The sequence below is a fragment of the Cetorhinus maximus genome, chromosome 3, assembly GCF_964194155.1.
Source record: "Cetorhinus maximus chromosome 3, sCetMax3.hap1.1, whole genome shotgun sequence".
Classification (NCBI taxonomy): domain Eukaryota; kingdom Metazoa; phylum Chordata; class Chondrichthyes; order Lamniformes; family Cetorhinidae; genus Cetorhinus; species Cetorhinus maximus.
The window spans coordinates 185880539-185896609 of record NC_135881.1 but is presented as its reverse complement, the minus strand read 5'-3'; the positions used below and the strand labels follow the sequence as shown (position 1 = coordinate 185896609).

Genomic DNA, 16071 nt, shown 5'->3' with positions numbered 1-16071 from the left:
TCTATATATACATCATCAACCACACTACCCTCACTAACATTCTCCACTACTTCATCAAAAAACTCAATCAAGTTAGTCAAGCACAATTTGTCTTTAACAAAAGAATCCTGACTTTCATGTATTGGCCCACATTTTTCCACATGTCAATTAATTTGTCCCAAATTATTGTCTCTTAAAAGTTTCCCATCGCCAAAGTAGTCCGACTGTTCTGTAGTTGTCGAGTTTGTCCATCTCTTCCAGCTTTTTAAAAACAGGTGTAAAATTTGCAGTTCTCTGGCACTAACTCCATATCCAAGGAGGATTGGAAGATTGTGCCCAGAGCTTCCACAATTTCCACCCATACTTCCTTCTAACCAGAGATGCTTACCAGCTGGATCAGGTGACTTTTCTACCTTGAGAACTGCTAACCTTTTAGATACATTTTCTTTATCGTTATCCTCTCCAATATCATTACTGCCTCCTCTTTTACTGCTTCATTGGCAGAATTCCTTTCTCTAGTGAAGAGAAATGCAAAGTATTCAGTTAGTACCTCAACCATGCCCTCTGCTTCCACAAGGTGATCTTATTTGCTAAATCAGCCCCACCCTTCTTTTGGTTACCCTTTTACCATGTATGCTATGTTTATAGGGGACTTTTGGGTTCCCTTTTATGCTAGCTGTGAATCTATTCTCATACTCTTTCTTTTCCCCTTGTTCCTTTTTTTAGATATACCTTCAGTATTCAGCTTGGTTCTGTACTGTATTATGAGCCTTACAATTGTCATAAGCCTTATTTCTCTGTCTCAATTTAACTTTGATATTTTTAATCATCCAGGGTGCTCTAGCTTTAAATTTAAATTTAAATTAAAAAGCCATTCCTTTTCCCATCATAAGAATGCGTCTATTCTGTACCTGAACCATTTACTCTTTGAAGACTTCTTGTTGTTCAGTTACTGTTTTGCCTAGCAATTATTGATTCCAATCTATGAGTCAAATCCCTTTTCCACTCACTGAACTCAGCCCTCCTCCAGTTCAGTATTTTTAAACTTGGTTGTACTCTGTACTTTTCCATAACCATTCTAAACCTGCTGTGCTCTGATCCCTGTTCCCCAAATGCTCTCCTAATGAAGCAATCTCCATTTGCCTCATTTCAATCACAGAAGTAGATCCAGCACCGTTTTCTTTCTCATTGGACTTCAAACACGCTGATCAAGGAAGTTATCTTGTACATGTTTTACAAATTCCTCCTGCTCTTTGCCCTTTACACTTTCATTATCCCAGTTTAAAATGAAAAGACTTGCATTTATATAGTGCCTCTCATGATCACCAGATGTCCCAAAGCCAGAGCAATAGGGATAACTCCCCTTGCTCTTCTTCGAAATGTTGCCATGTCTTCTTTTATGGCCACTTGAGAAGGCAAATGTTTAACATCTGCTCTGAAAGACGACACTGCAGACAATACAGCACATCTTGAGTACAGCCTTGGAATGTCAGCCTTGATTTTTGTGCTCAAGCTCTAGAGTGGGACTTGAATCCACAATCTTCTGACTTAGAAGGAACTGCGCTGCCAACTGAGCCACAGCTGACTGCTCATTTCTGTGTCGATTTTAGGAGAATTGAAATTCCCCGTTATTACTACCCTGTAGTTTGTGCACCTTTCTGTGATTTGCAACTTTGCTCCACCATCTATCTCCCACTATTTGGTGGCCAATAGTATACACCCAGTGGCACAATGGCTCCTCCATTATTTCTTAATACTAACCAAATAGATTCTCTCTTTAGCTTCTCAAATACATCATTCTTCTCCAATGCTATAAAAGTTTATTTGTTTAATACTGCCGCCTCTCCCCTCCTGTTTTTTTTTTGGATACTTCGTAACCAGGAATAATGGCACAGATCTTCTGGTCCCAACATCAGCAAATTCACCACTATTGAGGGCCACAGTAAAATTCTGGGGAGCCAATTTACGCTGGAACTCCGAACTTGGGGTATGCCAGAAATGGCTCTGTAGGAACCCCCACCAGACCTGTTAGTGTGAAACTTATTCTGTTTGCCTGGGACGTACTTAGTTTTTTTTAGCACTGATTTATTTAGTTCTGTTCCCAGCATGCATACATGCAGCAATGCAGATGGGGAGCTAGAATGAAAATTTGATTTAAAAATTAGCCTTAAAACACTTGGAAACACTGAACTGAAAGCAGACCTCAAGAGACGTGCTTTCAATTCATAATGACAAAGGGGCACAGTTTTGCTTCAACCTTGCGTCGCTGCTAGACCAGGTTTTTCTCCTCGACAATGAATCCATGCTGCAGGTGGGAGAGGAAGTTCCCGCTCTGGCTGACGAGAAAGGTCAGCATGCAATTTAAAATGCAACCAGCAGTGTAAGCCATAGCCCTGCCACTGACAGGAAGATCTGGGCCATTAATTTCCCTATTGTTCCTTCTTTGAGCCAGCTGCCTGTTATTACCATTATATCACGGTCCCAATACAGTATTCTCCCTTTCAGTTCCCTTGCACCATTTATTACTTATAACCATGCACTAATAGTGATGCTTATAAATCACCAACCCATTCCCAAAGGCAACCAGGAATGGGCAATAAGTCCCAACTTTGCAAACAAAGTTCACATTCTGACAATGAATACTGGAAAAACAAGCTGCCTGGAAATACAAAAGTGTGGCAAAACTTAAGCATTTCCCTTTAGAGCTCATCAAGCCTCCTTTGACAGCACCTTCCAAACATACAACCACTACCATCTAGAAGGACAAGGGCAACAGACACATGGGAACACTCCCCTCCAAGCCACTCACCATCCTGACTTGGAAATATAGCACCATTCCTTCACTGTTGCTGGGGCAAAATCCTGGAACTTCCTCCCTAACCACACTGTGGGTGTACCTACATCACATGGACTGCAGCTGTTCAAGAAGGCAGCTCACCACCACGTTCTCAAGGGCAATTAGGTATGGGCAATAAATACTGGCCTAGCCAGTGATGCCACATCGCAGGGAACAAATTTTTAAAAAAGTGCCCAGCCTCCATTCAGTGTTTACTAGCAGACAGGCCAGCTGAAAGCTGGCAACAACTCGTGACTGACCCCATATCCCATTGCCGCAGGGCATATGTCAGTACACAAGGGTTTGCTTATCATTTTCAACAGCTGTCAAACAACTATTAGAAATATTCACAGAACCACAATAGATCCTTGTATTGAGAATTCTTCAGCACATATATATATATATAAATATACATATATATATATATATATATATATATAAATATATATATAAATATATATATCAATAGACTGTGCCATGTCAGCAAGTAGTTACAAATCTGAAATACTGTGATGCACAGTCAAATATAGAAGTCACCTAACTCAAATCAAAATCCTCATATTTGGTATGGTCATTATATTGAAGCTATTAGAGAGCTTTTAAAAAATGTAAGCAACAGCTGTTGTATCATCAACATCATATTGTACTAGAAATATGGATTCTAATCATCATGAAAAATTTTGGTTTTGGACAGTGAGGGTTAAAAAACCAATGACACTACATAGCACTGTGTTTTACTAACACGTTATTTTTGAACTTCAGGTCAGATTTATATTTATTACAGTAACTCTGATAAGAGAATCATTTGGCACTTCACTAAAGTGTACCTTCATTAAAAGTGCCTGACAAAGTTCATTTTTGTCAGTTTAAGAATCTGTGATGCAATGAAAACAAAGCAAATAAAAGCACATCAATTGAATATTTGAAACCGATGATATAATGGAAACAGCCTTACAAATTTCCCAAGTGGAAAGCATTCACAGAAGCCTTTCTTTAAGTAGACTTTTCCCCTTTTAAACACAGCTTTTTTTAAACTAGACTCACTTATCACTTGTAGAGCTGTAACTTCCTCATCCAACAGTCCCCTATAGTTTACAGCAGAGCAGTGGAATTCCCCTGCCCTTAGACCAGTCCCTAAAATAGAGTTTGATTGTCAAAGTCAGCCCAACTAAGAGACTAATGTGGTCATCATTCCTGTCTGACTTTTACAGCAAGAAGCTGAACAGGTTGAAATATTGGATTGTTCTGATAGCCTCTCCCAGGAGGGGACTGCAGGACGTGTTGGATTGCTGAATAAATTCATTCCTATCTTTTGAGCAGGGAACTCTTTACATTAGGAAAGCCAAGAGGTGAAAAAAGTAGCTTTGAAAATAAATGATGAACAGCTAGGAAAATGAGGAAACAACTGCAGCAGTGTATATTACAACCCATGCAAATACATAGAACTTGCAAGATAGTGACCAACTTGATGTCCTTGCACCAGTTTTCACCATGGGGTAAAACCAAAGAGCTAAACAATTTTTTGTCCAACATGGAACTCTGAGTTGATTTTTCTTTCAATTAACTCTCAGCAGTTGTCACTGGCAAAGTCGGCATTTAATGTTAAGTGGCTCGTTAGGCCACTTCAGAGGGCAGTAAAGGGACAACAATATTGGTGTGGCACTGGAGTCAATCACGGTCAGACCAAGTAAGGATGGCAGTTTTTTTCCCGAATGGGCATCAGTGAACCAGTGGCTTTTTACAATAATGAGCAATAACAGAGACTTGGCTCCAAGAAGGGAAGAAAAGGAACTTAATGATTACTTTACGAATTCTAGCTTTTTACTTCCACATTTGTTTTTAAACGGAAGTCGAATATTCAAACTGCCATGATGGGATTTGGCTCATGTTCTCTGGGTCCAGTAACTAATCCAGTAACATAACCACTACACTACTGGGCTTAAAGGCATCTCTTTTAAACTAATTTACTTTACTTCCAATTTAAGTGTAAAAATTAGTCACACGCATGTAAAAAGACACCGTGTGTGGGGAAAAAAAACGAATGTTTGGTCCACAGTGGCACTTCCAAACCCTCTCCATGTTGGACGGCACAACATAGCTACCCACCACCGGGAGAAGCTTAATGTCATCAGAGAGAATAATGGGGAATGGGGAAGGGGAATGGGGAAGGGGAAGGGAGGGAGGGGGGGGGAATGGGGAAGGGGAAGGGAGGGAGAGGGGGGGTGGGGAATGGGGAAGGGGAAGGGGAAGGGAGGGAGGGGGGGGAATGGGGAAGGGGGGGGGGGAATGGGGAAGGGGAAGGGAGGGAGTGGGGGGGGATGGAATTTAGCGGGAAACACAAAGATAAAATATTTTGTGAAGATCACAGGACCGATATGTTTTCAGTAGTGTGTATAATCAGGTCTTAAAATATTATTTCTCATTCACCCTTCTTACCCAATTATAAATTATGTAGGAGTGTAAACACTGAACTCATCCTAACCACTTACCAAATCACATGGCGAGACAATAACTACGCAAATACTTTAGACACCGGAGTGGGTGCAATATAATGAGCAGAAAACATTCAAGAACTACCACAGTGGTGCCTGGAATAGACCAAACTGATGTTTAATTGATCTTGGGTATGCTACTGTGAGGAGGTGTTGATCGGAGGTCAAGCACTTCCCAAAAAGAAAGCATCATAACAATAGACGTAGAATCACACCTCCCAGTAGCCAGCTTCTCAACCCCACACAGGCAGGAAAGAGTCTGGAAGCAAGTTGCCTGGACAGGTTACACTCCTGAACTCTGGGCTGGGCCTGTTACCCTCATGTAGTCTAGACCGGGAATGATACCCTCCTGCACTCTCACAGGGAATGGCCCAATGACCTGAGGGAAAGGAGAAAATAACCTTGGGCCTGATTTTAACTCTGTGCAAATGAATGGGCTTTGAGCGATTTAAAAATCTCGATCCTTAAAATGGAGGAATCAACTACACACCCCGAAAAAGGTCAGTCAAAAGGCTGTGTGGCAACAAGGTGGCTTCATTCAAATAAACTTTCGTTCTCATCCGTGTTCAAAGTAAGTCAACTCAAACCAGGCAAAACCCTTCCAGGGAACAGGCTGCAGCATGATTCTCTTCCCCCCCCCCAAGCAAGGAATAGATTAGAACAACGAGAGATTCACTAATTATACACTACACGCCTCTGAGTAACAGGAGGAGACAGAGGCAAGTTAATGGGACAGCATATTGGTGAATTGTGGTCGGCATTTCGGATTCAGCGCCTTAAACAAATCTCAGGAGGGTTTGACTACTTTGTGATGTCAAACTCAATAATCACATCGCACCGGCTTTATGTTTGCGGGTTCACTGGAGTGAGTTCGGCTGAAGTTCTGACAGAAATGTGGAGCACCAAGTTGTTTTATAATCTAATCAGGGGCCGACACTTGAGCAAACACAATGTATAGAGCAATAAATGCAAGTGTCAGCAAAGGAAGTCTCCAATTGTTATTGCTGTTCCTAAGAACAGTCTCCCTCTATAACCTGTTAACAGTCAACCATAGCGGGACGGAAGATATGTTTTGAAAACATAGGTGTAAATAAACAGAACAAAAAGACGTTTGTAATGGGGCTCTGCTGGGTGAAATCGATGGGAATGCCAAGTCTCTGCGGAACATGATGCTTGGGGGACTGGGTGCTATTCTCAAAAGAATGATTTACCTTCCGGATCAAGGAGAGCAAACACGCACAAAAACACACAATATACAGAATTGCCCCAGGAAGACGAAATGAGAGAGGAATGGGCCGAACCAAAAACCCCAGATATTCATTGTACAGGTAGCAGGAGGTCATGATGAAACGTTTGGGGCTGGGGGGTATTACTAATCTGTGGAACTTCCCTCTCACTTACAGGCTACAAAAAAGGAAGGAGAGAGATATCTGTGTAAGGTTGGGTTGTGGAGACAGAGTTCAGTGGGAGATTGGACCACGGGGTAAATTGGATCCGCGCCTGAATCTGACCCGAGCTGTGTTCCCCGTTTGTTTTATCAATGGGAACTCCGGCTCAGGTCAGAGACTCGGAGCCTAAGTTGGGAGGCTCAGTGGCTCCAATCCTTTCTCCTACCCCCCACCCGCCACCTCTCCAGGTAAAACCACCTCTGCTCCATGTCTTACAAGTAGCCGAGTACAAGTACGCCCCTTTCCAAATGTTCCAAACGCCCAAGAGTCTCTCTTACCTCCGAATAAGTGAGGGGACAGGTGAGCGGGGAGGGATCCGATGAGTAAGCGGGGGGCTGGCTGACCCCCTGGCCGCTCCCCCGTGCTCTCCTCCGGGGTGCTGCCCTCCGACTCCTCTTGCGAGCTGCTGTACGTGCCTCCGCTGTTGGGGATGCTGAGCGACTGGTTGCGGCTGCTGCTCGCCACCGACCGGGGGCCACCGGCCGGCTGGGTCACCAAGTGCAAACGGCCGCTGGCCAGCGTGCTGCTGCTGCCGGTGGCCACCCCGGCCCCGGAGCCCTGCCTGGTGCCGCTCGAAGCGGCCACCGAGCGGCTGCTCCCGTTGCTGCTGGCGGTGGCGGAGGGTAAATCCGAGCCCGAGTAAGCCCGGGTCCGCCCGTTCGGAGCCGGGCTGCTCTGCTTAGCCCCCATGGGGGGCAACTGGAGGTCAAGGCAGGGGGTAAGAATGGCCCTTTGCAGTCGGTCCCGGCTCTCCAGCAAACTTCTGATCCACTTTCCACGTCTGGCTTCCTTATTTTCTCCCCCACACCCCCCCAAAAAAAAAGACGTTCCCAATTTTTCTCTTGAATCCACCGTATAAATAACCAGGCGAGGTCTCTCAATAGCTGCCCATGTCTGGTAGATGTTAATAAAAGAGCACACAACACTTGGGATGTGAGTGCAGGTAAAGAAGATCAAGATCCCAACAAAGAGACACAAGAGTGAACCGCAGTTTGCCCAGCCCGTTCCTGGGAGGGTGGGAGAAGGTTTAGAAAGTGCCCAGGGGACGGCTGTCCTGTCGCCAGGGTGAGTGCCGTGCTGGCCCGGCTCCTGATTCACCTCCTGCCGCCGGTCTTCTGGGCTGCTGCTGCCCAGCTGCCTCCGCCATCGCCGGCTAAACCAAGAGCATGGCAAGAACAAAAAGTGATCTGTTGCTTTCCTTGGCGTTAACGATCCCCTCTCCCTTCCTCACGCTCAGGGAGCACCTCGCTCCCTCCTCGACAGGGGAACACGCCAACGCCGACTCGCACACATCATTGAAGTCAAGGGGACGGCCACATGAACACCGAGACACACAACAGAGAGGGAGACTTACTCAATGACCGACTGACTGACTGGCCCCCTTCCTAGCGTCAAGGCACGTCACAAACAGGAGGAAGAGATCACACAGTAACAATGAGAGAGAGAGAGAGAGAGATGGAACAATACACAGAGATCACACAGTAACAATGCGAGAGAAATATAACAATACACAAAGAGGATCACACAGTAATAAATGAGAGAAATGAAACAATACACAGAGATCACATAGCAACAATGAGTGAGACCTGGAACAATACACAGAGAGATCGCACAGTAGCAATGAGAGAAAGACATGGAACACTACAAAGACAGATCATAGTAACAATAAAGGAGACTTGGAATAATAGAGAAATCAGAGAGTAACAATGAGGGAGACATCGACCAATAGACAGAGAGATCACACGGTAACAGTGAGAGACATGGAACAATACACAGGGAGATTACAGAGTAACAATGAGGGATGGACATGTAATACTAGACAGAGAACACACAGTAACAATGAGAGACATACATGGAAGAATACATAGAGAGGTCACGCAGTAACAATGAGGGAGAGGGATATGGAACAATGCAAAGAGAGATCATAGTAACAAAGGGAGACGTGGAACAATACACATGGAAATCACACAGTAACAATGAGAGAGATATGGAACAATACACAGAGGGTAATAATGAGGGGTGGACATGTAATACTAGACAGAAAAATCAGAGTAAAAATGAGAGTGAGACATGGAACCATACGCAGAGAGATCACAGAGTAACAAAGAGGGAGACACAGAGACATCACAGCGACAATGAGAGAGACATGAATTACTATACAGAGGGATCATACAATAACAATGTGAGAGAGACATGGAACAATACACAGAGATATCTGTCATGAAGCTATTAATGTATATAATATTATTGGATAATATTTTCTTTTAAAATAGAAGTTTAGTCTGTGGGTGTGTCTTAATTGGACTAAAGCCAGATAGTCTGGGTGCTTTGATATGTACTTAGGTGTAAGAGAGTTAGAGGCATTTGCATTTTTTGAATAGAGGATTCAAGAAGTGTGGTGAAATCTGGCACCTAGCTAGCAGAGACCAAGCAATATGTTTATGTACTAATAAAACTGGTACTATGAAAGGGATTTTATTGTTAGAAGAGGTGGAGTTCAAAGGGGCTGGTGATACAATGAGAATTTACATTCAATGAGATGTGCTGGATATCACCAATAGCAGTTTTCGTGTGTGCAGGGGCAGAGGCAATGTAAGATCAAAGCAGCTGTAAGCCTACAACTGTCTCCACAGGAACCAAAGAGAAAGGAACTTCATTTTGAATGTGTAAAGTGAAAATGCTTTGCCTGGTGTCTGGTTAAACCCATAGGTGCTGTTACCTTAATGGAGATTAGTTTGGGAATTTGTTAAAAGTTATGACAGTAGTAATTTGTAGCCATGTGTATATATTTAACTTGTGTAAATTAATAAAATGTTTCATTTAGGTTAACATAAAACCTCTTGAGAACTGATGGCCTGATTCCTTAATTTAGAGCTGCATCTCAAACATACCACTTAAAATATAGGTTATGACAGTTGTTTAAAGTTTCCCTGTTGGATTTTTAAATAAATCAGCTTTACCAACTGCTGGATCATAACAGATCATACAGTAAAAATGATAGAGACATGAAACAATGCACTGAGAGATCACAGAGTAACAATGAGAGAGACATGGAACACTCAACAGAAAGATCACACAGTAACAGTGAGAAAGACCTGAAACACTACACAGAGAGATCGCACAGTATCAATGAGAGAGACATGGAACACTGCACTGAGAGATCACACAGTAACAATGAGAGAGAGACCTGGAAAAATACACAAGAGATTACAGAGTAAAAATGAGAGACAGACATGGAAAAATAGAGACAGAGATCACAGAGTAACAATGAGATAGACATGGAACAATACACAGAGAGAGATCACACAGTAACAATGAAAGAGACATGGAACAAAACAGAGAGGTCCCACAGTATCAATGAGAGAGAGACATGGAACACAACACAGAGAGATCACACAGTAACAATGATAGAGTAATGGAAGAATACACTGAGAGACACCACACAGTAACTATGAGATAGAGAGACATGGACCAATACAAAGAGATCACACAGTAACAATGAGAGAGACATGCAACAATACATGGAGAGATAATACAGTAACAATGAGTGTTATGACACAATAGTTGGTAAAGGCTAAGTTGTTTAAATCTCAGAAGGAAACTCGAACAGCTGTCATAACCTATATTTTCAATTGGTATGTTTGAGATGCAGGTCTGAATTCAGGAGTAAGGCCACTGAGCATCCAAAGGGTTTTTAATATAAAACTAAATTAAACATTTATTAATTTAACAACAAATTAAACACATACACATGTCTACAAATTTCTACCATAGTAACTATTAAACAAATCCCCAAATTAATCACTCCCAGGTAAATCTCAACCAAGGCAACAGTAACCCATAGACTTTAAACAGACAACAGGCAAAGCACCCATTTGGCCTTACAAATTCAAAATGTGGTTCCTTGCAATTTGGTTCCTTTGTAGACACGGTGGTAGGGCTTACAGGCATCTCCCAGCTAGGTGCAAGATTTTACCCATTCTTTTGAATGGTTTATTCAACAAACGCAAGTTTACACTTTACCTTCTCCTCCTTACATTTACTTGATTAACATCTCAAAACTACTATACATCAAAGCACCCAGAGTAACGAGCTTTAATCCAATTAAGATATGCACAGTCAAACACATAGACACAGACCCTACTACAATTCAAATTTTAAAAATAATTTGCAATAACATTATAGACATTAATATCTCTTCATAACACATTAACAATGAGAGAGACATGGAACAATACACAGAGAAATCACATAGTAACAATGAGAGAGAGGGACATGGAAAATACACACAGATATCACACAGTAGGGAGAGAGACATGGAACAGTACACAGAGAGATCACACAGTAACAATGAGAGAGACATGAAACAATACACTGCAAGATCAAACAGTAACAATGAGAGCGTGATATGAAACAATATACAGAGAGATCACACAGTAACAATGAGAGAGACATGAAACAATACACCATGAGATCAAACAGTAACAATGAGAATGCAATATGGAACAATACACAGAGAGATCACACAGTAACAATGAAAGAGATCTGGAACAATACGCAGAGAAATCACACCGAAACACTGTTAGAAACCTGGAACAATACAAAGAGATCACACAGTAACAATGAAAGAGAAATGGAACAATACACAGAAAGATCACACAGTAACAATGATAGAGACCTGGAAAAATACACAGAGAGATTGCACAGTAGCAATGATAAAGAAATGGAACAATACAGAGAGATCACAGTAATAATGATAGCGAAATAGAACAATACACAGAGGGACCACAAAGTAACAGTGAAAGGGATGCAGAATACACAGAGAGGTCACACAGTAACAGTGCGAGAGACATCGAACAATACACAGAGAGATCATACAGTAACAATGATGTAGACATGGCACGATACACAGAGAGATCACACATTAACAATGAGAGAGAGACATTGAACAATATGCTGAGAGATCGGACAGTAGCAATGAGAGGGAGACATGGAGCAATACACAGAGAGGTCACACAGTAACAGTGAGAGAGAGGGACCTACACTAGGTAAGGAATTTACAAGTTCAGTCTTTCAGGTGGTTTCCTGGTGTGTGTGGAATGTTGTAGCTCCACAACTTCAGATTCTTTGTCTGGAACCTCCTTGTCTGGAATTGTGTGCAACATCAGGTGCGTTGGTGGGCACTTGCAGTTCTGTATCCTCAACTCTTCGGGGAACATCAGACATGTCAGTCCTGGGTTGAGTATCCTCAACAGGAAACACAGACCCGGTCATGATCACTGGTGGAACCAAATCCCTGGCGATTTGCCTCTCTCTTTCTTAAATGGTCCACATGTTTATGGATGATCTGGCCTTCCACCTCCACGGTGTGAGATAGCTGTCCAGTCACCGTACTAATTTCCCCAAAGTTTTTCATGTATGCCGGCTCTCCCATGGTCAATTTCCTCTCGTGACTATGCCAGTCGTGTCTAGTTTTCTGGCTTCCCTGACTCCTTTCCACCTTCCCCTCTAAATTCAGCATTATTAAGCTCAATCTCATCCTGAGACAGCGTTTCGACAATAACTCTGCAGGTGTGACACCTGATGTTGTTTGAGGGGTAGTCCTGTAATGATAAAGAAAGCTTGCTAGCTTGGTTGCCAAGGAATTGCCAATTAGCTTTTTCATGCCTGCCTTGAACATTTGAACCGCTCTTTAGGCCAGTCCATTTGAGGAAGGATGGTACGGTGCAGTTTTCATATGAGTGATACCGTTGAGGCTAATAAACTGTTGAAACTCAGCAATCATAAATGCCGTGCCATTATTGGAAACGGCTACTTCTTGTAGTCCATGAACAGCAAAACTCTGATGTAGTTTCTCAATTGTAGTGGCCGACACTGGTGACTTCACCTCATATATGTCCAATCATTTTGAATGGGCATCGATAATGAGCAGAAGCATTGTTCCCAGGAAAGGTCCAATGTAGTCAATGTGTAACCGCACCCAGGGTCTACCTGGCCACTACCATGGGTGCAATGGAGCTGTCATTGGTAAATTTTGTAGTTGCTGACATTGGGCACATTGCTTTACTAAACTCTATTTTGCCATCCATCCCCAGCCACCATAGATAGCTGCATGCTATGGTCTTCATCCGGGTAATTCCTGGATGGGCACTGTGTAGTTCAATTAAAAGTGGCTCCCTTCCCTTTGGAGGAATTATCACTCATGATCCCTGCAATAAGATGCCATTCTGGCTGGTTATTTCATGTCTTCTGTTGAAGTACGGTTTCATTTAATCAGATATCGGCTCCTGTGACCAACCATGTAGCACTTGTTCTCGTACTTGAGATAGGACTGGGTCCCGACTTGTCCAGTCTCTGATGTGTTGAGCACATACCGGCGAGGAATATAAGAAATTTAACAGTAAAACAAGTTCCTGTGGAACTGGTTCGTGCTCATCATTTTCTTGTAAAGGCAAACGACGAAGGGCATTAGCATTTGCGATTTGATTGCCAGGCCTATGTACAAAGTGTATTCATACGCTGCGAGAATTAAAGCCCATCGTTGTATTCTTGCTGAGGCTATAGGTGGTATAACCTTGTCCTCACTAAACAATCCTAGAAATAGTTTGTGGTCTGAAACGATTGTAAAATGGTGGCCGTGTACGTACTGGTGAAATTTCTTGACACCAAAAATGATGGACAATCCTTCTTTTTCTATCTGAGGGTATCTCTTTTCCACTATGCTGAGCGTTCTTAATACATAACCTATTGGCCATTCTGTGCCGTCATCCATCCGATGAGAGAGCACTGTTCCCACTCCGTAGGGAGATGCATCACATGTCAGCACCAATTCTTTTGTCTAATCTTACTGTACTGATAGGTTGGACGAGTGCAACAATTGTTTCACCTTTATGAAAGCTTCTTCCTGGGGCACCTCCCAAGACCAACGTTGGTTCTTTTTGAGTAGAGAATGCAGGGGGACCAGCACTGTAGACAAATTGGGTAAGAACCGCCCATAATAGTTGATCATTCCTAGGAATGACTTGAGCTTTGGGACATTCTTTGGCACAAGTGTGTCTCTTATAGCTCTCACTCTCCCCTCAACTCGATGGAGGCCCTGTGAACCTACCAGGTAACCCAAATAGACTACCTCCCTCGCTAGGAACGTGCACTTTTCTTTTTTTAAACGCACTCCAGCTTGTAAGAAATGTTTTAAGACTTCTAAGTTTGCCAAATGCTCTTTTTCAGTGAATCCTGTCATCAATACATCATCCAAATAGACAACAGCCTGGGGCAGTCCCTGAGGTAAGCTTTCCATTGTTCTCTGAAAGGTGGCACGAATGGAGGAGACGCCAAAAGGCAATCGTGTGTATTGGTACAACCCTTTGTGGGTATTAATTGTGACAAATTTCCTGGAGGCATTATCCAACTCCAGTTGGTGATAAGCAAAACTCATGTCAAGCTTTGTGTACGTTATCCCTCCTGCCAGCTTGGCATACAGGTCTTCGATTTTTGGATTGGGATACCTTTCTAGCTTAGATACTTTATTAACTGTCAGTTTGTAGTCTCCACAAATTCAGACACTTTGATCAGGTGCTGCCCATCCTGAGAATTGAACAGGTTGTATAAAGCCCAGTTTCTGTAGTCTGTTCAGTTCAATGTCAACTCTTTCTCACAGGACCTATGGTACCAGTCTTGCCTTCATGAAGCAAGGGGTTGCTTCCAGATCCACATGAATCTTGGCCTGCAGGCCGTGGATTTTCTCCAGTTTGTCCTTGAAGACGGTGGCATGCTTGCTAAGTAACTCTGGTAACCCACTTGCTCTCAACTGGAAAATTTCAGCCCATTCTAACTTAATCTCCTTTAACCAATTTCACCCCAGAAGGCTTGGCCCTTTGCCTGCTACTACCATCAAGGGTAGCTTTGCTGATTGGCTTCCGTAATGGACAGTTACTCTGCTTGTGCCTTTTTACTTGAATGTCTACTCTTGTATTTGTTTGTAGCTTGGCAGCTGTTTCTTCTAAACTTAATTGATGTTTGCCATTATTCAAATATCTGAAGGTATGTTCCCCAATTACTGTAGTGAAAGTTACCGTGTCCACTTCCATTCTGACAAGTTTGTCATTTACTTTCACTGTGACAAACATTGGTTCTGTCTTTTCTACTTTCAGATTAAACAACAAGTAAATGAATTTGTCGTTTCAGGCTCTTCTACATTGTAGACTTCATTGGGCTTCTTCTTTTGTTTACAAGCCTGCTTAAATCTTTCCTTGCACTGCCTCATCATATGTCTATTTCAGTGACAATAGTAGCATTTGATTTTTTTAAACTGCTGATCGCTTAAAGACTGATTGTTTCCATCTCTATTAAAATTATTCTTCGATTTCACTGCTAAGTTATTTTTCTTTATTCTTTGGCTAGTGGAGGCTGTTTCCCACTTCTTGGCAGAGTCTTGCTTTTTCGCGCCTCTTTTGGTTGAGGTTTCCTGCCTGATGCGGAGGACAGCGCCATTTTGCGCAGCCTGTATTGTTTTTGAATCTCTTACTGAGCTTTCCATGGCCAGCGCTATCTCTAGTGCCTTCTTGAAATCCAGATTCATCCCAGACAATAATCTTTTCTGAACAGAGTCCTCTTTCACACCACACACCAAACGACCTCTGAGAATGTCATTCAGAGACGTACCAAACTCACAATGTTCCGTTAGCTGCTTCAAATTTGCCATGTAGCATGCAATTGTCTCACCTAGGGCTGTATTTCATGAATTAAATCTGAACCTCTACATCATGATTGAGGGCTTGGGTTGAAAGTGACCCTTCACAAGATCCAACAATTCATCTAAATTCTTCAAATCTGGGGCACAGGGTGCCATGAAATTTCAGATCAAGCTGTAGGTTTTGATCCCATACGTACTCAAGAGGATCGCTCACTTCTTCTCTTCCCATGTAATCTCGTTCACTTGAAAAAGGAACATGAGGCGTTCTATGTATTGAGACCAATTGTCTGTGGCAGGTTCAGAAGGATCAGTTCTCCCAAATTGTGGCATTTTGAGAGGGGATAACTTCTTCAATTCTAACTGAGTTTGCTACTTACAATTATTGGGTGAGTGAGGTTCAATGCCGAATTCTTTTTAATTTGATTTCTCCTGTTCAATCCTGTTTTTTATCCTTGTTGCCAGTTTGTTGTATGGTGGCTGCGTTGTCCTATTAATGATAGAGTTGATCTGCAGACACTTCTTGGGTGGAAACATTCAGTTTATTTACAATATACTCAGCAGCAATTACACGTATGCTTTCAACTCCAACTGTATCTCTATACTGACTGCTAAAGTAGACAGCGC

The 16071-nt window shown here is 42.6% G+C and overlaps 1 protein-coding gene across 3 annotated transcripts in view; it reads right to left on the bottom strand.

The window, feature by feature from the left end:
* LOC144679110 (E3 ubiquitin-protein ligase znrf2-like) overlaps window positions 1-8155 on the bottom strand; it is a 171868-nt gene extending 163713 nt beyond the window's left edge. The window contains exon 1 of one of the 3 annotated variants that reach the window (XM_078539426.1): window positions 7034-8155. In XM_078539426.1, the coding sequence (XP_078395552.1) occupies window positions 7034-7445 (412 nt within the window). In that variant the 5' untranslated portion in view covers window positions 7446-8155. The remainder of the gene's footprint in view (window positions 1-7033) is intronic. The other 2 variants (XM_078539425.1, XM_078539424.1) reach the window with 2 other exon arrangements.
* Window positions 8156-16071: the final 7916 nt, after the last annotated feature.